The 22,360-nt window shown below is 44.8% G+C and overlaps 1 protein-coding gene across 3 annotated transcripts in view; it reads right to left on the bottom strand.

Annotated features, from left to right (window-relative positions):
- Window positions 1–15,556: 15,556 nt before the first annotated feature.
- Window positions 15,557–22,360, bottom strand: part of TTC8 (tetratricopeptide repeat domain 8) — a 57,339-nt gene continuing 50,535 nt past the window's right edge. For all 3 annotated transcript variants that reach the window (XM_002719609.5, XM_002719610.5, XM_051826184.2), the window contains 2 exons: window positions 18,639–18,722; window positions 15,557–16,122 (listed from right to left, as the gene is read on the bottom strand). In XM_002719609.5, the coding sequence (XP_002719655.3) occupies window positions 16,006–16,122; window positions 18,639–18,722 (201 nt within the window). In that variant the 3' untranslated portion in view covers window positions 15,557–16,005. The remainder of the gene's footprint in view (window positions 16,123–18,638; window positions 18,723–22,360) is intronic.

The raw sequence follows: 22,360 nt of genomic DNA, 5'->3' as shown, positions 1-22,360 counted from the left end.
ACACACACAGACTCTCAGGGGAAGAGACTATTCGACACCAATGACAAGGACCAGAGTGATGCAGCTACAAGCCAAGGAACGCCAAGGATGGCCAGAAACCTAGGACGAGGTGAGGAAGGAGTCTTCCCCAGAGCCTGTACAGGGGGTAAGCCCTGTTGATATCTTGACTTCAGACTTATCATTTCCAGCACTGTGAGACACCTTCTCCCCAGTAAGACTATTTTAAGGTAGGAAAACGTTGCTCTGGATTTTGTATTGTGGCACTATAGAAAAACTTGAACTGGGAGGGCGTTTGGCCTAGTGGCTGAAACTCTAGCTCAGACACCCACATCCCAAATCAGATTATCTAGGTTTCATACCAGGTTAAGGCTGCTCACTCCAGCTTCCTGCCACTGTAGACCCTGCAATGCAATGGGGATGGCTCAAGTGCCTGGGTTCCTACCGTCCATGTGGGAGACCTGGTCTGAGTTCTTAGCTCCCAGCTGCAGTCTAGCCCAGCCCCCGCCACTGCAAGTATCTGGGGAATGAACCAGCAGATGGAAGCTTTCTCTCTGTGTCTTTAGATCAACAATGAAGCACGCAGTTCAGTGTTTTTCATTTACACATAATATTATTCAACATTCTAATCAAAATTCTGTTTGATAGTTTATCAGTTAAGATGCCTTCAGAATCTGACACATGTAATACTTAGAAAAGATAATAAGGACAGGAATATGTGGAATAATAAACCAAAATGTAAATTAAGGCTCCCGGAGAATTCATAACAAAATGCCATTAGTCTCAAGGCAGAGAGTGAACAAAGAATTTTGTAATCTTCATAGATCTCAAAGGCATTAGCAACAACAGTAACAAATGACTGCTTTGAGAGACGTAGAAACAGGTGAAATTAAAGCACTTACATATTAACATGCAAGACTGGAGGGTTTTGAATTGCACGGGAAAAATGTGGAACTATTAAATTAGTATAAACTGAGTATCTTCCTTAAATATTGAGAAAAACTACAAAAAGAGATTGAAAAAACCTCCAAATCAATAGAGAAGCGGAAAGGAATGTTCTTTGATTCTTCTCCAGGGCCGCCTGGCCTCATCTCTGCTTTTCCGTTCTAGCACACATGATCATCATATGCCCAGCCAATGCATCTGCTCTGCCTGGTCCTGTTAGCTGTGGCTTGGGTGGCAGCAGGAAACGTTGAACCAGTGACTGTGGACAGGGAGCAGATAGTTCTATGAGCGTTCATGGGCTCTGCCAGCGCCACAAAAGACGCCTGCTCCATATGGTAGGCGGATGCAGCCTGCATGATCCTCCACAGAGATAGAGATTGTATCGACTTCCTGAATGGTATCCTCACAAAAACTTTCAGGATTTGCAAAAAGGTGAAAAAGATATGGTCCCTTCTGCCACACATATACCTACATGTGGGTGTACACACACACACACACACACACACGGAGATGCACAAAGAAAACACCCCGCAGAACCCCAGAAGTGCAATCTACGTGGCACCATGTGGGCAGAAATGGATGTGTGAGCAAAGCCAGCGCAGAAAATGCCTCTAAGCTCTCATTCATCCTCCCACTGCCTTCCAAAAACATTGTGTGGAGTTAACAGCTTTGAAAATGTAATTAACACTTTTACTAGTGGGAAATAGAGCCTGAGAGTTTGCAGAGGACAAATCGAAACAGACTGAAACCTCAATGAGTGATGGTTTACCAGTCAACCAAGCACAGCCACCATGGTTTGGTTTCCTAGACACCTGGAAACCAATGTGGGCTGAGGTCAACCTTTCTTTGAATCCCACTGTCCCTATTGTCATATCCCTCCAACAGGTTGGAAAATTAAACCTCGCTAAATACGGCTTCCAGCAACCCATTGTGAAAGCCCCAAACAGCTGTTTGAATAAATGGGGTCTTAACTTTCTGGCGTTCTGCTCTGGTAACTTCATCAGCCACTCTCATGGCGTTGAGGTGTGCGTAAGCCGTGGACCCGCAATGCACTTGTCAGTGGAGGGATGCCACAGGGCTCCTCAAAATCTCTGTCCATAAGTCAGCCACGATTCCTGAAATCCCGTGTGAAACTTGCAGTCCTTCACTTAGGAGAAAGAAACATACACACCGCCCACCTTAGTGATGTGGCATCACCACGAGGGAAGGAGACACAGAACTGGCACCTTCTGGTGAGGGAGACAAAGCCCCACAACAGGAGGTGCTGCTGGCTAGGGCAGGCGAGGATCCTGAGCCCTACATGGGGGGAGGAAGGGGTAGGAGGGCACCAAGCAGAGCAAACTGGACCCACTTCATCCTCCCACCCAGATCTGAGTCAGCGGAAGCAGGGTGTGTGGTGGTGGCGGCGGCAGCTGCTGCGGGAAGCCACAGCTAGAATGAGGACCTCTGTCCTGGAACAGGTGACCTGTGTGCTCCCCTGCTGCTCACCCGTGAAGGTCTGTGATGCCGATACCCGGGCCAGACCAAAGCCAGGAGCCAGGAACTCAGTCCAGGTCTCCACAGGGGTGGCAAGGAACCCAGCCACTTGGGCCACCACGGCTGCCTGTCGGGGTCTGCGTTAGCAGGAAGCTGGAGCCGGGAGCCAGTTGCAGCTGTGGAAGCCAGGCACTGGAGATCAGAGCAGCTGCCTTAACTGACATCTTATCGTCCAAGCCAGGAGCCTAGCCCCAGAAATATATTATTTTTATGTTAAAACAAGTACATATCTGCTTTGGGATGAATTGCAAGATTCATGTGGCTATTTTAAAGAGGAAAAAAGAGGCCGGGGCCGTGGCTCAATAGGCTAATCCTCTGCCTAGCGGCGCCAGCACACCAGGTTCTAGTCCCGGTCGGGGCGCTGGATTCTGTCCCGGTTGCCCCTCTTCCAGGCCAGCTCTCTGCTGTGGCCAGGGAGTGCAGTGGAGGATGGCCCAAGTCCTTGGGCCCTGCACCCCCATGGGAGACCAGGGGAAGCACCTGACTCCTGGCTTCGGATCAGTGCAGTGCGCTGGCCGCAGCGCGCCAGCCACAGTGGCCATTGGAGGGTGAACCAACCGCAAAGGAAGACCTTTCTCTCTGTCTCTCTCTCTCACTGTCCACTCTGCCTGTCAAAAAAAAAAAAAAAAAAAAAAAAAAAGACAGTAACTTCCAGTTTCTCACTTACAGTGGACCCAGACGTGTCAAGTGTGTCTTGGCTCTGAGCCCTTACCTGCTCCTGCCAGTGAATGTCACCACACAGCTGGAAGTGCCACATGTGAATGGGCCTCAGGATTGAAACTAAGGAGCCTTGCTCCGGGGAATCAAAGAACACAACCCTGTACAGCACTGATGACACATGTTCTTTCCCATCAAAGTCCTTGAGAAAGATTTTTGCAATGGCAAAACCGAGTAAGGCCACTGGAAGCTTGGCCAGGTCCAAATGCATAGCCATCGACACAGCCCATTTCTGTTGGAGCCAGCTGGGATCTCCCCTGGCTCCCTTCAGAGCTGATGGTCCTGCCCAGTGTGGTGTGCCCAGATGTGCTCGGGACTGCAGGAGGTGACCATTTCCAATCCAAGTCTTCCTTCTCTTCCGGGTCGAATGGATTCAGCTTAGCCCTTCGGGTAGACTCATTAACCGGCTGCATGGTTGGGAAAGTGAGGGTAAGTCCTCTTCTCTTAGCAGCTGCACATTGGTGGGTGCATCGTTTTGTCTCTCTTAGTAAGCTTGTTTTTCTCTTCTGTAAATACGGGTACACACCTGCTGAACTGCTAGCCCCACAGGTGGCCAAAAGACCCAGAGAATATTGTGCAAGCACATGGAGACCACAGAACTCGTGGCAATAGCAGGACCCGTTCTGATGAGCCATCTCATCTCTTGTGGACCACTTGTTCCCTGTCTCATTTTAATGTTTATTTGACCTGTTGGGAGCTACCAGCTCCTCTTCTACTTTCCCCACTTTATCTGTTCCATACTTTCACTTTATCTACTTTCCCTACTTTATCTGTTCTTTTTTTTTTAATTTTTTTTTTTTTTGACAGGCAGAGTGGACAGTGAGAGAGAGAGACAGAGAGAAAGGTCTTCCTTTGCCATTGGTTCACCCTACAATGGCTGCCGTGGCCGGCGCGCTGCGGCCGGCGCACCGCGCTGATCCGATGGCAGGAGCCAGGTACTTATCCTGGTCTCCCAGGGGGTGCAGGGCCCAAGGACTTGGGCCATCCTCCACTGCACTCCCTGGCCACAGCAGAGAGCTGGCCTGGAAGAGGGGCAACCGGGACAGAACCCGGTATGCCGGCGCCGCAAGCTGGAGGATTAGCCTAGTGAGCTGTGGCGCCGGCTTTTTTTTTTTTTTTTTTTTTTACTTTACTTTATCTGTTCTTAACAAACTGGAATAAGATAGCATGCCCAGATCTGAGATTCCCAGCTCTGCCTTTCACTTCTGTGTAAGCTTGGGTGAGTCATGTAACCCTCATGAGGTTATCACCAGGAAAGGGGGCATCAAAACTCATAGATGGCTTGTAGGAACTGTGAAGCTTTCCCACATCAGGCACTTAATATGTAATAATTACCTGTGATTACTCCCCCACCCCCACACACCAATTTAAAAGTATGTTATAAAGGCCCCAAAGGGTAGCTTGGTTCTTTCTGTTTAAAGCCCTCTCTCTTGGAGAACCTGGGACATCACCCATTGAACTGTCCAAGATCCCACATAGGGCTAGTTAGGTTATCTATTTCTTTGGGTTCTTTTAAAAGATTTATTTTATTATTTATTTGAAAAGCAAAGTTACAGAGAGAGAGGGAGAGATAGAGTTAGAAATATCTTCTATCAGCTGGCTCACTCCCCAAATGACCACACAGGCCAGGGCTGGGCCAGGCTGAAGCCAAGATCCAGGAGCTTCTTCCAGGTCTCCCAAGTGGATGCAGGGGCCCAAGCACTTGGGCCATCTTCTGCTGCTTTCCCAAGTGCATTAGCAGGGACCTGGATCAGAAGTGGAGCAGCCGGGACTCAAACCAGCCCATAACGGGATGCCAGCATTGCAGGCAGCATCATAACACATTACACACAACAGTGCCATCTATTTTTTAAGGAAGCTTTAAAATTTGTGTCTTTTGAGGAATTTAGAAGTAAAAATGCTCTTAGAAACCATTTAGCAAAGTGGCTCTCAAATTTTAAGGTACATGAGAATCACCACAGTCCTAGACACTAATTTGGTTGTTCTAACAAATACTACAGTGGGGAAAAGCATAGCCTGGGGTAAACTCTAATGTTCCTCTTCCCCTGAATTCCTGTTTGAGGAGATGTAAAAACATCACATACCTAGTAGTAGTGCATTTAAAAAAGACAATAATCTCATTGAGAAGCTGTTTGTTGCAAACTGTAATTAATGAAACCCTATCTGTGAGACACGGTGTTCAGCATGAGCTGTGACTATCTAGGCAAATTTTCTTGCTTTCTAGCACAGATGGGAGAGAGAGAAAGGTGTAGCCAAGCAGAAGTGCAGCATGAATTATGTGATTGGTTGCATATGCTTTGTGGTTTAGAAGATTGTATTTACTGTCTAGTGCAAATATATTCATTTCACACCCTTCCTAGAAAACTTATTTTTAAAGTCTATATTCAACTTTGCATTTTCTAACTGATCTCAAATATTGTCTCCAGATCAATTCTTAGCAAAATACCTATTTCTTCTCAACCTTCAAGCAAAAATTCCTTAGCTTAAGGGTCAAAACCTTCTACATCTCAGCCCCTCCCTGCCTCTCCAACGTTAGCTCTGGTGACCTGTCCACTCCCACTGCTCATATCCAGCTCCCATCCTTCCTAATTCATAGTCTAAAGGCTCCCAAAGATATTCCCCATTACCCTTGCCTGGACTGTCTCTCCACAGCCTCCCTCTCCTCTCTCGTTGTCAAAGTTCTGTTGATCTTCAAGGTAAGACACCATCCAGTGATTTCCTCCAGATGTTCTCAGCACTTGTTCATGTAACAAACACTTCTAGACATCCTAAGCCTTTATAGTGCTCACAGTGTCTGTAAAAATAGCAGGACACTTCAGTTAACTTTAATATTTTTTAAATCAGGGCTATTGAGGTTTAATCTACATAAAGGAAAACTGAATTTTGGTAAGGGTGTAGAGTTCTGTTTAAAAACAGCTTTCTTGGCAGGAGCATTTGGCCTAGTGGGTAAAGTTGCCACTTTGGAACACCTGCATCCCATATCTGAGTGTCTCGGTTTGAGTCCCAGTTCCACTCCAGATTCCAGATTCCTGCTGGTGCACACTCTGGAATGTGGTAGGTGTTGGCTCAACTAGTAGGGTCCCTGCCACCCACATGGGATACCCGGATGCAGCTTCACATCTGTGGCTTCTTCCTGCCAGCCTCAGTTGTTGCAGGCAGTTGGGGAGTGAAGCAACAAATGGGAGATCTGTCTCTCAAGGAAATAAATAAATCTTAAAAGTTTTATTGAGGTATAATCAATATACATAAACTGCATGCATTTGGAGTATAAATTTGATAAAATTGACATATGTATCCATTTATATAGCATTTATATCCATTTGTGAAACTATCACACAATTAGGAAAACGATGATATCCATCAGCCTTTTGGAAGACTTTCCTATTGCTGTTCCTTAAGTAGGCAATGTGTGTGTTCTCCCTTTTTTCCTTATCACTTTAACTAGTGGTTTATCAATTTTATTGTCATCTCAAAGCACTAACTTTGGTTTTGTTATTGTTTTCCAGTATTTTTCATTTACTTTCTTGTTATTTATTTATTTACTTAAAGGTAGATGCACACACACACACAAACACACCCACATACACACACACACAGAATCTTCCATCTGCTAATTCACTTCCCAAACATCCCCAACAGCTAGACCTGGACCAGGCTGAAGACAAGAGCCTAGAACTCAGGCCAGGTTTCCCATGTGGGTGACAGAGACCCAGCTGCCTGAGTTATTACCTCTGCCTCCAGGGTGTACATCAGCAGGAAGCTGGAACCTGTGGAAGAGCCAGGACTTGAACCCAAGCACTCCAGCATGCGATGTGGGTGTCCCAAGCAGTATCTCTTCTTCTTCTTCTTCTTCTTCTTCTTCTTCTTCTTCTTCTTCTTCTTCTTCTTCTTCTTCTTCTTCTTCTTCTTCTTCCTCCTCCTCCTCCTCCTCCTCCTCCTCCTCCTCCTCCTCCTCCTCTTCTTCTTCTTCTTCTTCTTCTGACAGGCAGGGTTAGACAGTGAGAGAGAGAGACAGAGAGAAAGGTCTTCCTTCCGTTGGTTCATCCCCCAAATGCCCGCTATGGCTGGTGCTGCACCGATCTGAAGCCAGGAGCCAGGTGCTTCCTTCTGGTCTCCCATGCGGGTGCAGGGCCCAAGCACTTGGGCCATCCTCCACTGCCTTCCGGGGCCACAGCAGAGAGCTGGACTGGAAGAGGAGCATCCGGGACAGAACCGGCACCCTGACCGGGACTAGAACTCGGGGTGCTGGTGCCATAGGCAGAGGATTAGCCTAGTGAGCCGCGGCGCCGGCCTCAAGCAGTATCTTAATAGCTGTGCCAAACACTCACCCCTTGCATCATTGTTCTCTTTTCTATTTCAGTAACTTTCATCCTAATCTGTATTTTATTATGCTTATTCTGAATTTAATTTGGTTTTCTAGTTTCCTACTGTAGAATCTTTTCATTAATTTCAGACCTTTCCACTTTTTTTTTTTTTTTTTTTGAGAGGCAGAGTGGACAGTGAGAGAGAGAGACAGAGAGAAAGGTCTTCCTTTGCCGTTGGTTCACCCTCCAATGGCCGCCATGGCCGGCGCGCTGCGGCCGATGTACCGCGCTGATCCGATGGCAGGAGCCAAGTACTTATCCTGGTCTCCCATGCGGGTGCAGGGCCCAAGAACTTGGGCCATCCTCCACTGCACTCCCTGGCCACAGCAGAGAGCTGGCCTGGAAGAGGGGCAACCGGGACAGAATCCGGCACCCCGACCGGGACTAGAACCCGGTGTGCCGGCGCCACAGGCAGAGGATTAGCCTAGTGAGCCGCGCGCCCCATTGACATAGAAGCTTAATGCTATAATTTTCTCTCTAGGTATTGCATTACAATCACAAATGTTGGCATGCTTTGTTTTCATTTTCATTCTTTGCAAATATTTTCTAATTTCCCTTTTAATTTCATTACTGCTTCATGCTTATTTAAAAGTGTTTTATTTAATTTCCAAATATTTGTTTTTTTCAGATATCTAATTGTTATTAATAGTCATAAAACATACTTGTATGACTTCAACATCTTCAAATCTGTTGAAGCTGGCTTTATGGCCCAGTATACTTTCTTTGGTAAATATTCCACATGCACTTGAAAACTGCTGTTGTTAGGTAGAGTGTTCTATTTTACAGCTCTCCACAGAATGTTCTTATATACAATTACCTGTCAGTCAAATCAGCTCAGTTGATACTGTTGTTAAAGCCTGCTATATTCTTACTGATTTTCTACTGGCTCTATATCAATAACCGTCAGAGATCACTCGGAATTCCCTACTGTATTTGTAGATTGCTTCTTTCTCCATGCATTTCTCTAATTTTTGCTTTGGGTATTTTGAAATAGTCTGTTTTTTTATCCTAATAATATTCTATTCCTTTTAATTGGGCAATGACTGCACTTAATTTATTTTACATTCTATATAATTTTTGAAGTGGTTAGGTTTACATTTTATTTATTTTCATTTTATCTGAAAAAACAGAGAGACAAAGAAATACACAAAGAAAGATCTTCCCATCACCGATGCAGAATCCAAATTCCCACAATAGCCAGGAGCCTGAAATTCCACGTGAGCCTCTCCTGTGAGTGGCAGGGACCCTGCTATCTGAGCCATCGACTGCTGCTTCCCAGGGTGTGCATCCGCAGGAAGCTGGATCAGAAGCAGAGTGTCTGGGACTCAAACCAGCACTCCAACATGGGATGCAGGCATCCCAGGTGAGGACTTAGTCACTGTGCCAAATGTCCACTCATGGTTAGGTTTAGATTCTCATCACACGATTTATTTTCATTTGTGCCATCTCTTCTTTGCTTCCCTTCTTATCTTATTATCTACAACTCTGTTACTTTAACAACTGCTTTAAAGTTTACACAAGTTATTTATTTTACATAAGTTATTTATTTTAGAGTATACCCCTCTAATGTATCACAATCTACCATTTAGTTAAACTCCAACACTTCATGTGTTAGGGTAAGACGCTTAAAATAATATACTTCCATTTCTTCAATCCCAACTTTAATACCATTGTCATATATTTTACTTCTAGATGTTATAAACTCTGTATTATATTGTCATTATTTTGTTTAAATAGTGAATTTTGTTGAGAAACATTTAATGAGAAATTGCATCATGTTCCCCCATAGCTAACCATTTCGGGTGCTCTTTGCTCCTTTATGCTGATTTATATTTCCGCCAACTATCCTCTTTCTTGTCCCTAAAAAACTTCTTTAAAAGCTCCTTCAAGGCTGGTGCACGGTGATACTTTCTCTCAGCTTTTGTACGTCAGAAAAGTCTTCATTTTGGCTTTGTTTTTGACACATCGTGAGTGGGCACAGAATTCTAGCTTGCCTTTTTCCTTGAGAGCTGTTACTCCACCTGTCTGGCTTGCATTCTGACAAGAAGTGTCTATACATGTTCCTCTGCATACGATGTATTTTTCCCCCTGCTTTTAAAATTTCCTCTTTGTCTTGAAGAGTTAAAATTGTATATGTGCGGGTGTAAAAAGTTAAGCTTAAGCTTACAGGTTTAAACCTTCCTGCTGCAGCTGTGAAAATAAGACAGAGTAAAGTAGCACCTTGACAGTAGGGACTCCATTTTGGAGCACTTGAGACTCCATTCTGGAAAAGCACCCCCCCACCGTGAGACTCTGGTCTGAAACTATGATCTCAAATAGTCGGACAATAGCAGTGCACTACATCACCCTTGGCAACGCACAAAAACCCCCTAGCATGATTGCTCAAGCTTAAAAATAAAAAGGTTGCACCTGGGTTACCTGGGCTAATAATGAAGATGTGATTTGTCTATGTCTTAAGATCATAATTGCTGATTGTAAGATTTCAGCAACCGCTTAGCAACTGTGTATTCTCTCCCCCACTCCCGATTTTGCGGTTTTTGCCTTTATAAACCCTATGCTGTAGTTCCTCGGGGCTCCTCTGTCCTTGTATGTTCAGAGAGCCCCAACATGTTGGATCAATAAATCTTTAACCCTTTGCTGGTTGCATGAGAGAAAAGTCTCTTGGAGTTGTTCCTCGGGCGGTGGGTTTTTTCGGACCCTAACAGTCTTTGATACTGAAAAAAATTATTTTGATGTGTTTTGGTAAGAGCTTTCATGTTTCTTGTACATGGGGTTCATTCAGTTTCTTGGATTTGTGGGTTTATACTTTTCATCAGGTTTGGAAATGTTTTCAGCTAATACTTCTTGAATACTGTGTCTCTTCTCCCATCTAAGGGAACTCCAAGTACATGTGCATTAGGCTGCCTGAATTGACTGACGCTTACTGATGCTTTTAGTCACTTTCTTTAGTCTTTTCTTCCTCTGTTTTTCATTTTGGAGCATCTATATTTTCATATCCCACATAGACTGCGAGCTCCTTAGGGACAAAGCCCTGTGATCCCTAAGAAAGGAAACCTAGGAAGAGAAGCACTTGGAGTACTTGTTTTCCTTTGAATTGAAGGTGCCTCTGAGATACCCAAGTGGAGATTCCATCTGAAAGTTGGAAATAGGAGCCTTGAGTCAGGAGAGAGACTGGAACCAGACTGACCAGGAGAGAAGCAGAGAACCGCGTTTCAAGCAATATTGCAATCCCTGGGATTTCAGCAACGGGTATCTCAGAAATTACCTCTCCTATCAAAGTGAAACGTCAGTGTCTGTCAAAAATGTTTCTGTTCAGCAGAAAATACGACTGACACCATCAGTGTGGAAGGACACGAAGCTGCAGTTGTTTTCAACCTGCCACGTAACGTTCCTCCCTAAAATCGGAGCCTCGTCCACCATTTTGGAACGCTAGAACACGTCCATGGAACATGCCAATTGACCTACTTCCTAGCATTTAAGACTCCGTGGGGTCGGCTTTTTCTAAACTCAATTTCTAAGGGCACTGTTTCCCAAAGTTGAGCTCCCAAAAGCCTTTTCTAAAATCTTCAGGTTTTTTTGTTTTTGATTTTGTTCTTGTTTCTGAGTGCTTCAACTCAGTCCTCCGGAGAAGCTCTTGACAGAAAATTCCTCATACTTGTAGAGAGTGGGGGTGGAAACTAAACATTAATGACGTTTTATCTTTATGAATCTTCCTATCTCTAGGCCATAAATTATATCCTGATAAGTTATATACTCTGAGACGGGGAAATAACCACTCAGAAATATAACAGGAGAATTATTACCACACAGGGCTGGTTCAAAGGTGAACACTTGGAGCCAGAGCAGTGGCATAGCGGGTAAAGTCACCACCTGCAGCGCCAGCATCCCACATGGGCGCCGTTTCGAATCCTGGCTGCTTCACTTCAGATCCAGCTCTCTGCCATGGCCTGGTAAAGCAGTGGAAGATGGCCCAAGTCCTTGGGCCCCTGCACCCAGTGGGAGACCTGGAGGAAGCTCCTGGCTCCTGGCTTCAGATCGGCGCAGATCCATCCGTTGAGGCCAATTGGGGAGTGAACCAGCAGGTGGAAGATCTATCTCTCTCTCTTTCTGCGTCTCCTTCTCTCTGTGTGTAACTCACAAATAAATGAATAAATTAAAAAAAAAAAAGTGATACACTTATAAAGAAGGAAGAACTTGTAACCTCAGCAGTTACTCGGTGCAGACAGTTTTCGTGCCAGACCTCTTTTTTTTTTTTTTTTTTTTTTTTTTTGACAGGTAGAGTTACAGACAGTGAGAACGAGAGACAGAGAGGTCTTCCTTCCACTGGGTCACCCCCTAAATGGCCGCTACAGCCGGAGCTACGCTGATCCAAAGCCAGGAGCCAGGTGCTTCCTCCAGGTCTCCCATGCGGGTGCAGGGCCCAAGCACCTGGGCCATCCTCCACTGCTTTCCCAGGCCACAGCAGAGAGCTGCACTGGAAGAGGAGCAACTGGGACAGAATCCAACGCCCCAACCGGGACTAGAACCCGGGGTGCCGGCGCCGCAGGCGGAGGATTAGCCAAGTGAGCTTTGGCGCTGGCCCTCCAGACCTCATTTTCATAGTTAGAAGCTCAACGACACAACTTTTGGTTGGACAACTTGCAACTGGGGGTTGAATTCCTCTTTAACCACGCTACAATTGTGAATGAGCCCTCTATAGAAATGTTGGCACTGAAGTCAGAAGTTATAGAGCCCACAAATAATTTTCTTGCAAAGACATACGTAGCTCCTGATGCAGTGTTACATGTGTCCCCACTCTGCCCTAAGTCATCCTGACAGCGTTTGCACTGGTGCTCACTCTGAATTAACATAAATTCAAGATAAAAAATCTCTCTAACCACCTTGGGAACATTGAATCATTTCCTTTTTATTGTGTTAATATGCCCTGATCATTCAACTTTACTAAAGCACACACTACTCATTTTAAATGACAGTAGCTTTATTTATTTAGCATTATTTAGAGGCAAAAACACAGAGGCAATTTAACTTGGTGGTTAAGACACGGACTTGGGGATCATGCTGCACTTCAATCTCAGCTCTGACAAGTCTGTCCTAGACTTGGACCCTTTCCATCTGTGCCTCAGCTTTCCCCTAAGTAAAATGGAAATAGGACTGCATAGGACCACAGTGGGAAGGAAATGAATTCAAAACACTTACAGCAGTGTCTGTCACATTCAATGTGCTCAGTAAAAGTTAGCCAGTAAATTCATTCTTATTTTTCAGCAACTAAGAACATGATTGACATGATAAAATTTGAATGTAGGCCGGCGCCGCGGCTCACTAGGCTCACTAGGCTAATCCTCCGCCTTGCGGCGCCGGCACACCGGGTTCTAGCCCCGGTCAGGGGCGCCGGATTCTGTCCCGGTTGCCCCTCTTCCAGGCCAGCTCTCTGCTGTGGCCAGGGAGTGCAGTGGAGCATGGCCCAAGTGCTTGGGCCCCTGCACCTCATAGGAGACCAGGAGAAGTACCTGGCTCCTGCCATCAGATCAGCGCGGTGTGCCAGCCGTGGCAGCCATTGGAGGGTGAACCAACGGCAAAGGAAGACCTTTCTCTCTGTCTCTCTCTCTCACTGTCCACTCTGCCTGTCAAAAAATTAAAAAAAAAAAAAGTTTGAATGTAAATACAGAATGCAGTGTTAGGAAACTTGACAGTGCTTGAGGAAATTCGCAAGAGCTGAACACTAATGTCATGAGAACCAGGAAAGGTTCAAGTCTATCGCAGAGGGTAAGATCACAGGTTCCAGCTGTGACTCCACCACCAACCAGTGGCGTGACTGTGCCTTGCTTTGTCTGTACTGTGAAGAGCTCATCTACACATCCTCTCAAGTTGCTTCTGGTCTCCAATAGTCTGTAGTTCCTTGCATTTAATTTTTGGTTGTTGTTCTGTCAGCTAAATAGTACTACTTAGAAAAATCTGGAAAGATTATAAATAAATAGCTATAAAGTAGTTGTCAATAAAATGAGAGGCAGATTGCAAAAACTGAGTTTGAGTGACCTTGTCCCTTTAACACATCCTGTGTGAACTCTTTTTTTGTTTGTTTGTTTTTTGACAGGCAGAGTGGACAGTGAGAGAGAGAGACTGAGAGAAAGGTCTTCCTTTGCCGTTGGTTCACCCTCCAATGGCCGCCGCGGCCAGCGCGCTGTGGCCGGCGCACCGCGCTGATCCGATGGCAGGAGCCAGGAGCCAGGTGCTTTTCCTAGTCTCCCATGGGGTGCAGGGCCCAAGCACTTGGGCCATCCTCCACTGCACTCCCTGGCCACAGCAGAGCTGGCCTGGAAGAGGGGCAACCGGGACAGAATCCGGCGCCCAGACCGGGACTAGAACCCGGTGTGCCGGCACCTCAAGGCAGAGGATTAGCCTAGTGAGCCAGGGCGACGGCCCTGTGTGAACTCTTAATGAGCGCTCCAGTGAACAGGGCAAAGTCTGGGTGTCTTCCCAGGACTTTGCATCCTGTAGTAGCGGGGTACAGCCTAACCTTCTCGGGGCTGACCATAGGTGAGACACCCGTACTGTGACTCTACCACCTATCCTGATATACTTATATGAATAATGTGATCTCCCAGAAATGGGTTTTCAGAGAAACACTCAATTGGTAACATATCACCTCCAACAGAATTGAAATATGACTGATTTCTAAGATTACTGGATTTTTTTTCTTAAGATTTTATTTATTTATCTGAGAGAGTTACAGACAGTGAGAGGGAGAGACAGAGAGAGGTCTTCCATCCGCTGGTTCACTCCCTAAATGGCTGCAGTGGCTGGAGCTGTGCTGAACAGAAGCCAGGAGCCGAGAGCTTCTTTTTAGTCTCCCATGTGGGTGCGGGGGTCCAAGCACTTGGCCATCCTCCACTGCTTTCCCAGGCCACAGCAGAGAGCTGGATCAGAAGAGGAGCAGCCAGGACTAGAACTGGTGCCCATATGGGATGCTGGCGCCACAGAAGGATTAACTTATTGAGCCACAGTGCAGGCCCTAGATTACTGGATTTTTGAAATGAGCTGAATGAAATTAAAACTCATGGAAATGACAAAATGATGGCTGTCTTAAATCCACTTTTTGTTGCCAATCACACAATACTACAGACTAAGTAGCTTACAAAGAAAAAAGTTTGACTTTGGCTCATGGTTCTGGAAGTACAAGTTGAGGGCCACATCTGGTGACAGTCTTTTTGCTGGCAGAGTTCCAAGGTGGCACAAGACGCTGCATGGCAAGAGACAGGGAGCCTGTGTGTGTATGTGTCTCTTTGGTTTCTCTCCCCTTTCTTTTTTTAATTTTCATTTTAAAAATTTATTTTTAATTTGTATGTATCTCATAAATACATCATTATGTACATAATAATTCTTCCCACCTGCTCTCCCCCCACCTTCCTGTTCCCTCTCCTGTTTTATCTGAGAAAGAAAAAGAAAAAGAAAAAAAGGAACAAATGGAGTCAGGAAAACTAAGAGAAGTGTTCCGCAGCAGTGCATACAAGGGCTGATCTATGTTGTTGCTTCTTGAAGGTGATGTCGCTTTTTTCCCCTCTTCCTCTTTTCCCTTCCTTCCTCCCCTCTTTCCTTTTAGCAACTTATTTGTCTTTGAAGAAGAATCCAAGGATGATACATCTTTTGTGAGCTCTTAGACGTAACTATTACTTATGAGACATAATAATATCCTCCTTTGAATGTACGAGAAGGAAGTGATTCTCGGGAACAAGTTTTACTTTGAAGTTTCATGGTACAACTCTTTGGGGACAGAGGTCCTGCATGGGAAGTCAGCACAGTCTCTCCCCCTTACAAAGCTACCAGGGTCCAGTCACTGGGTTTCCAGTGTAATGACGTTACTAGCCACACCCCAAACACCCAGCTCTGGATCCCACAGCCTGGTTAAGTTTCCACCCTTCCTTACACCTCACAATGGGGACCAAATTTCAACCCATGAGGCATCAGAAGCCGCTCAAACCACATCCAGACCACAGCAGCGGTGTCTTACACACTGATTTATTTTAAAAGCACAATATATAATCACAAGGTATTGGACAGAAAATAAAGTACAATTCTTTAGCTCTAAATAAAGTCTGTAGTCAGGATAAATACACACACTTTTAGCAATAAAAGTGCAGTTTTAAAGGCAGATTTTAGAGCTCTTAAGCTTCATGAGGATTAACAGCTTAAGGGCTATAAAATGTACATTTATAAAAATATGAGGAAATCATTAAAATGTTTCATAAATATCATAAACGTCTACCATAATTTTCCAATATCATACACAGTGATTATCACTATAAATATTTCATTCAGTATACATAATACTCCACTCGATGTCACCTTCATGAAGATCAAGCCCCGACCTGTGTGATGCGTGTATTATATTACAGAATCAGAAACACATAGTGCTTTTTCCCACTTGTATAATGCTCTTTCGTCAGAACAATCAGAGCATAGCAAAATGCTGCTTTAACTGTTTAATTAAATGCTGGGTGTCCACATGATCTGGAAACGCGGCTTCAGACTTCTGAGCAGCAGCATAGCTTCTCTGTAGATCTCCAATCTGTAAGAAATAACAGAAAAAAATGAGGAGGAGAGTAAAAAAAAAACAAACAAAAGAGAACATCATCTGCATATGGTGGAAAATCAAAGGATTCTTAAAGGTAAATTGCTTGATTATGCCACTTGGATTTTAGAATTCTCTCACCTAGATTACAATTCCATCTTGAAAAATAGATGATGAAAATAAATTATCGATTACATAAACAAGTTACACTCTAGTACAGCTGCCGAGTTAAGAATTCAGAACCCCAGGTCTGTTCTCCTGACACTGAGGGTATTACAGACAGAAGACAACATCTGCATGCTTCAACAGCAAGCTCTGCCTCAGTTAGGAAAACCATCTGCAATGAACCACAAAGATGTATTCTGATCAAGGTATCACCCTGCAGACAGAAAAACTCAAGGGAAAGCTATTGTATTTAAGATACAATAGTATGCTCTGAGAGGTTTTAAATGGTGATTACACAATGTTGGGAAGGTATTCATTTTAAAAGCTCAAAAATTGTCTCTGATTTTCAATGAATTTTGTATTAAAGTCCAGTCCCAAAGAAAAACCACATACTATCTGAGTCTACCTGAGTGTATCTTGATTAATGTCTACTTTCTGGAACAAGACAGCTTTTTGGTGTGTGCACCAAAAAATCTAGTTAATCAATCCTGGTAACATGAGAACATGCATTAAAAGCATCAATTAAGTTTGCTTTTTTAAATCACAGCATTTCTTTTTGATATATGCCTTTCTTTTATAGAGGTGTAGCCTTTTGCTCAAAGAAGTATCTCATTTGAGCTATGTGTTATTAAAATGTGACGACATTCCTGAAAGAGAGCAATCAGGTTTCCTTGGCCACTTGGTTGTGTCCATGTAGTATGGTAGAAAAGGCACGGGCATCACGGGGAGTGGGTGTGAATCTGGAAGCTGCCACGGCCACGAGAGTCCAGATGAGAGTCTCTGGAGACTGGGGTTCCATCAGAATGTGAGCTGCAGGAGGCAGATGCTTCGTGCCTGCTTCACTGACAGCTACACCCTCTGTGCTGACACCAGAGGCTGGCAGATAGCAGAGTTCAATAAACACCAGTTGCATGAAAACATGAGAAAGGTTAGGGATGCCTAGGCTGCAGAGCTATGGGGACAATTAGAGTACTTAAGAAGGGCACAAAAACAAACAAGTTATGTGGGCAATCATTTGGCCCAGTGGTTGACCTGCTTGGGTTGCCCACATCCCATGTCAGAATGCCCGGCTTTCTGTCTGTGCTCTGAGACTGATTCTATCTTCCTGCTAATGTGTATCCTAGAAGGCAGCAGGTGATGGGGCTCAAGTAGATGGGTCCCTGCCACCCACAGGGGGAGACCTGGATCGAGACTGCAGTTCCCAGCTTTAGACTGGACCAGCCCTGGCCGTTGCGAGAATCCGGTAAATGAACAAGGGGATGGGAGCGCGTGCTCTCTCTCCCTCTGTTTCTCTTTCTCTTTTTGAGTCTCAATTTTTTTAAATACTACTTATGAATGACTGTTTATTTTATTTTCAAAACAGAAATGAGAGTGCAGATGGCTTCATATTCCTAGTATGTGAAGTAACACATTTTTCTGTGTTTGGTCTACAGAGATTCTTGTATCACAAGCATTTTCAGCCATTTCCTTATCCTCAAGACAGAGTCACCCTCCACATTAAAGGAAGGTTTCCAAGTCAGTTATTCAGTGGCTTTAGTTTGTTCATTCACTTATTAAAAATGGCAGATGATTCCCTTTTTTGCTTTTGAATATTAATTGGACTTGCAGCACAGTATTAACAGTTACATTTCCTTCATACTGTTCATAGCTAAAATATCTTTAACTAGTATCTTTAATTTTATAGCAATTATGTAGGAGACTTGGTGCCAATATGATCTATAAATATATAGAATTTCCTTGCTGTAAAAGTCAATTACCAAATCTTTTCAAACCAGCAGTCACTTGAGTATTTCTTCAATAACTAAATGTCATTTTTGAAAATATAAAATAATTCTTCTGCAGTCTACGATGGCATTTAGTCAATATGCAATGATAAATTAAATTTCTTAAACTGTCCTTTGAAGACATATATGAATATAATAACTAAAGAGTTTTTTAAAAATAATTTCTTTCAGAAAGGTAAGGTAGGATTTCTTACTTATCTGTACTTTTAAAAATATTATTTATTTATTGAAGAGGCAGAGAGACAGAGAGCTACCGTCTGCTGGCTCACTCCCCAGACGACCACAGGTTTCAGGACTTGGGGGGGGGGGGTGGAGCCAGGAACCAGGAATTGAATCCAGGTCTCCATGTGGGTGGCAGGAACCCAATCACTGGAGCCATCACTGCTGCCTCCCGCCATCTGCATCCGTAGGAAGCTGGCGTCAGGAGCTCAAGGTAGGAGTCGAACCCAGGCACTCTAATATGGGATGTGGGCATATTAACCAGTAAGCAAAACATTCACCCCTGTATTTTTTTAAGTCAAGAAAGAAAAGATCAGATGATAAATGAATAAAGAAAGAGAATACCTTGTCAGAGATGGTCGCAAAATTAAAATGTGGTTCATACATGTGGGGTGCTAACGATGACGCAGTTTGTAAGAGTGCTCGTGCCTGTGCAAAAAAGAAAAGGAAAAACCAACAGCATGTGAGTATACATCAGTCCTATATTTGTGATTTGTTCTGTAAAAAAATTCTTTTTTTTTTTTTTGACAGGCAGAGTGGACAGTGAGAGAGAGAGACAGAGAGAAAGGTCTTCCTTCCATTGGTTCACCCCCAAATGGCTGCTGCGGCCGGTGCACTGCGCCAATCCGAAGCCAGGAGCCAGGCGCTTCCTCCTGGTCTCCCATGGGGTGCAGGGCCCAAGCACCTGGGCCATCCTCCACTGCCTTCCCGGGCCACAGCAGAGAGCTGGACTGGAAGAGAAGCATCCGGGACAGAATCCAGTGCCCCAATCGGGACTAGAACCCGGGGTGCTGGTGCCACAGGCAGTGTTCAAAACATGAAATACACGCTACTTTTTGTCCTCTGTATACTCAAAGGGTCCTAAATTATAAAAATCACTGAGTGGCTTGAGATGTTCATACATTCATCATTTTTTAATATGCAATGTGTAATGTATTTGATGTATTTTTTTAAGATTTACTTATTTTATTTGAAAGGCAGAGTTAGACAGTCAGAGAGAGAGAGGTCTTTCATCTGCTGGCTCACTTCCAAAACTTCCACAACAGCCGAAGCTGGGCCATTCGAAGCCAAGAGCCAGAAGCTTTTTCCAGGTCTCCCATGTGGGTGCAGGGGCCCAAGGATTGGGTCATCTTCCACTGCTTTTCCAGGCCATAGCAGAGAGCTGGATCAGAAGTGGAGCAGCCGGGACTCTAACTGGCACTCATATGGGATGCTGGCACTGTAGGTGCTAGCTTTACCTGTTATACCACAGTGCCAGCCCCCATATATTCACCATTAAGACCACAGATTCAACAATACAAACTGTTGAAAGCTATCCAATTTGTAACTAAATCCAAAACCTCTATCCGTGACCCTGAAGACAAATTTGTTTATCTTTTCTTAATGGAAAATAAAATGATAGCAGTTCATACTGGATGGCAGATATTAAGTTTTAGTAATAAAATGGGGTTACTATCATAAGATCTTCCATCAAAACATTCCAAATCAATTGTATCCTAGAAAAATCACATTCAGTAGAAAGGAAAGAGCATCACCAATATGGTCACAAAGAAAAATGACAAAAACCTCTTAAATTCACATGGACATAGGCAAAGTTCCATGCCAAAATAAGCGTCTGTCTTATTCTAGTTAGCTTTTGTTTATAAAACACAAATCCAAGGACCAGTGCTGTTGCACAGCAGGTTAAGCCATGGCCTGCAGCACCAGCATCCTATATGGGTGCCAGCTTGAGTCCCAGCTGCTCCACTTCTGATCCAGCTCCCTGCCAATATGCCTGGGAAAGCAGTAGAAGATGGCCAAGGGGTTGGGCCCCTGCTGCCCACGTGGGAGACCCGGAAGAAGCTTCCGGCTCCTGGCTTCAGCCTGGCCCAGTCCCAGTCGTGACCATTTGAAGAGTGAACCAGCAGATGGAAGATCTCTCTTCCTGTCTCTCCTTCTCTCTCTCTGTAACTCTACTTTTAAATAAATAAATAAATCTTAAAAAAAAAAAAATACAAGTCCACCTTATTTACTTTGGGAGAAATAAATGAATATTCAATGATGCTTCTTCCTTTGTTTTCATTAAAAGTTCATCATGGTGCTCAGGAGACCAGGTTGGAGGTCAATGTCTTGGCACACTGTTTACCATGTCTGTGACCTTGGGCAAAGTTACTGACCCACCTCCAGTCTCTTTTTCTTCATCTCTATATTGGAGACTACAAAAACATTTATCCTTGATTGCCGTTAATAAGATATGAATGTATTCAGCATTTTAAAGTTTTGTCCTGTATTATACTTTTTTTAAAATATTTATTTATTTATTTGAAAGTCATAGTTACACAGAGAGAGGAGAGGTAGAGAGAGGTCTTCCATCTAATGGTTCACTCCCCAGATGGCCGCAATGGCCAGAGCTGTGCCGATCCAAACCCAGGAGCCAGGAGCTTCTTCCGGGTCTCCCACGTGGGTGCAAGAGCCCAAGGACTTGGGCCATCTTCTACTGCTTTCCTGGCCCATAGCAGAGAGTTGGACAGGAAGTGGAGCAGCTGGGTCTCGAACCCGCGCCCATATGGGATGCCGGCGCTTCAGGCCAAGGCGTAACCCACTGCGCCACAGCGCCGGCCCCTCTGTATTATAATTTATGAAGTATCTGCCATGTGCTTAATGCTACACTTCTCCTATACCAAGTGCTGTTCATGCAAGATCTAATCCTCACAAAACGTCTTCAGGCAGGTACTATTTACGCATCATCCACTCATTCCACAACTATTGATGAAGCTCCTACCCTGTGCCAGGCACCGTCTCAGATGCTGGGAGTAGTGCAGTTACACGGCAGATAAGATCTCTGCTTTCATGGAGCCGACATTCTAATTGTGAAAATATGCGGCAAAATGAAAAGTACCAGGCAGAAAAGAGAGAAGGAAACATGGCCTGAGGGCTCTGAGAATGCTCCAGAAGGCCTCTCCAAAAGAAGTGACAAGGACAGCAAGCCAGGACAGCAACGACAGAAGAAGCCCATCTTTGCAAGAACATTCCAAGGCCCTCCAGGAAGACGGCGCCCTGCACATCTGCAGGGCAGCGAGGCAGCGGATGTGTAGGAAGTCGATGGGAAAGGAGTAGCACAGATGGGATCTAAGAGGGAACCAGGGGCCAGGTTATATGGGGCATGGGAGGTTACGGTTTGAGTCCAGATTTTATTCCAAGTGCAAGGAGGAGGCACTAAAAGATTTTAAGCCAAAGCAGTAAGAAATAATCTTGTTCTTTAAGAAAATTCCCTTGGCTGCTCTGAGGAGGACTAGATTAGAGGGTGCACTCACTTGCTGATCTAAGTGGGGGGAAAAAAGGCCAGGTGGAGGCTCTTGGCATGGTCCACACAAGAGACAGGAGCAGTTTGGAGAAGGGTGGTAGGAGCGGGAAAGTAGCCAGGTTCAGGGGTGACTTTGAGGTAGGACCGACAGGGCTCGCTGAACGAGCTAGGAGGGCATGGTGTCGGGAGAAAGCCAGAGGAAAAGAGAAGTGTGCAGGTGGCTCCTAGGACTTCAGCTTAAGGCAGGGGATGGTGACCAGCAGAACTGTTTGCTAACACAGGGAAGAACAGGAGGCTCACAATTGCTCTAATAAAACTACGTGGTTTGTTTCATTTTGTTTTTTAATGAAGTAACTTGTCCAGGGTCACTTAGCTAATACATGACAGAGCTGAGATTCAAATCCAAGACTGTCCGACTCTAGAACTTTTATATCATTTTTTAAAATGTATGTATTTATTTACACACGTATGAATGTACGTATTTATCAGAGAGGCAGAGAGATGGAGAGACACACAGAGAGGAAGAGACACAGAGAGAGATAGAGGAAGAGACAACTCCCCTTCCGAATGCCTTCAATGGCCAGGTGTGGGCCAGATGGAAGTCAGGAGCCCAGATTCAATATGGGCCTCCCACGTGGGTGGCAGGGACCCCACTAGACAAGCCCTCACCTGCTTCCCAGGGTCTGCGTCAGCAGGAAGCTGGAGTCAGGAGCCGGAACCAGGGGTCGCACCCAGGTGCTCCAGTGTGCACACAGGCTTCTCGACCTCCTAGGCTACCTGCCCC

Source organism: Oryctolagus cuniculus, chromosome 20, assembly GCF_964237555.1.
Source record: "Oryctolagus cuniculus chromosome 20, mOryCun1.1, whole genome shotgun sequence".
NCBI lineage: Eukaryota > Metazoa > Chordata > Mammalia > Lagomorpha > Leporidae > Oryctolagus > Oryctolagus cuniculus.
Note: the sequence above shows the minus strand (reverse complement) of the source record. Positions and strands in the feature narration are given on the sequence as shown.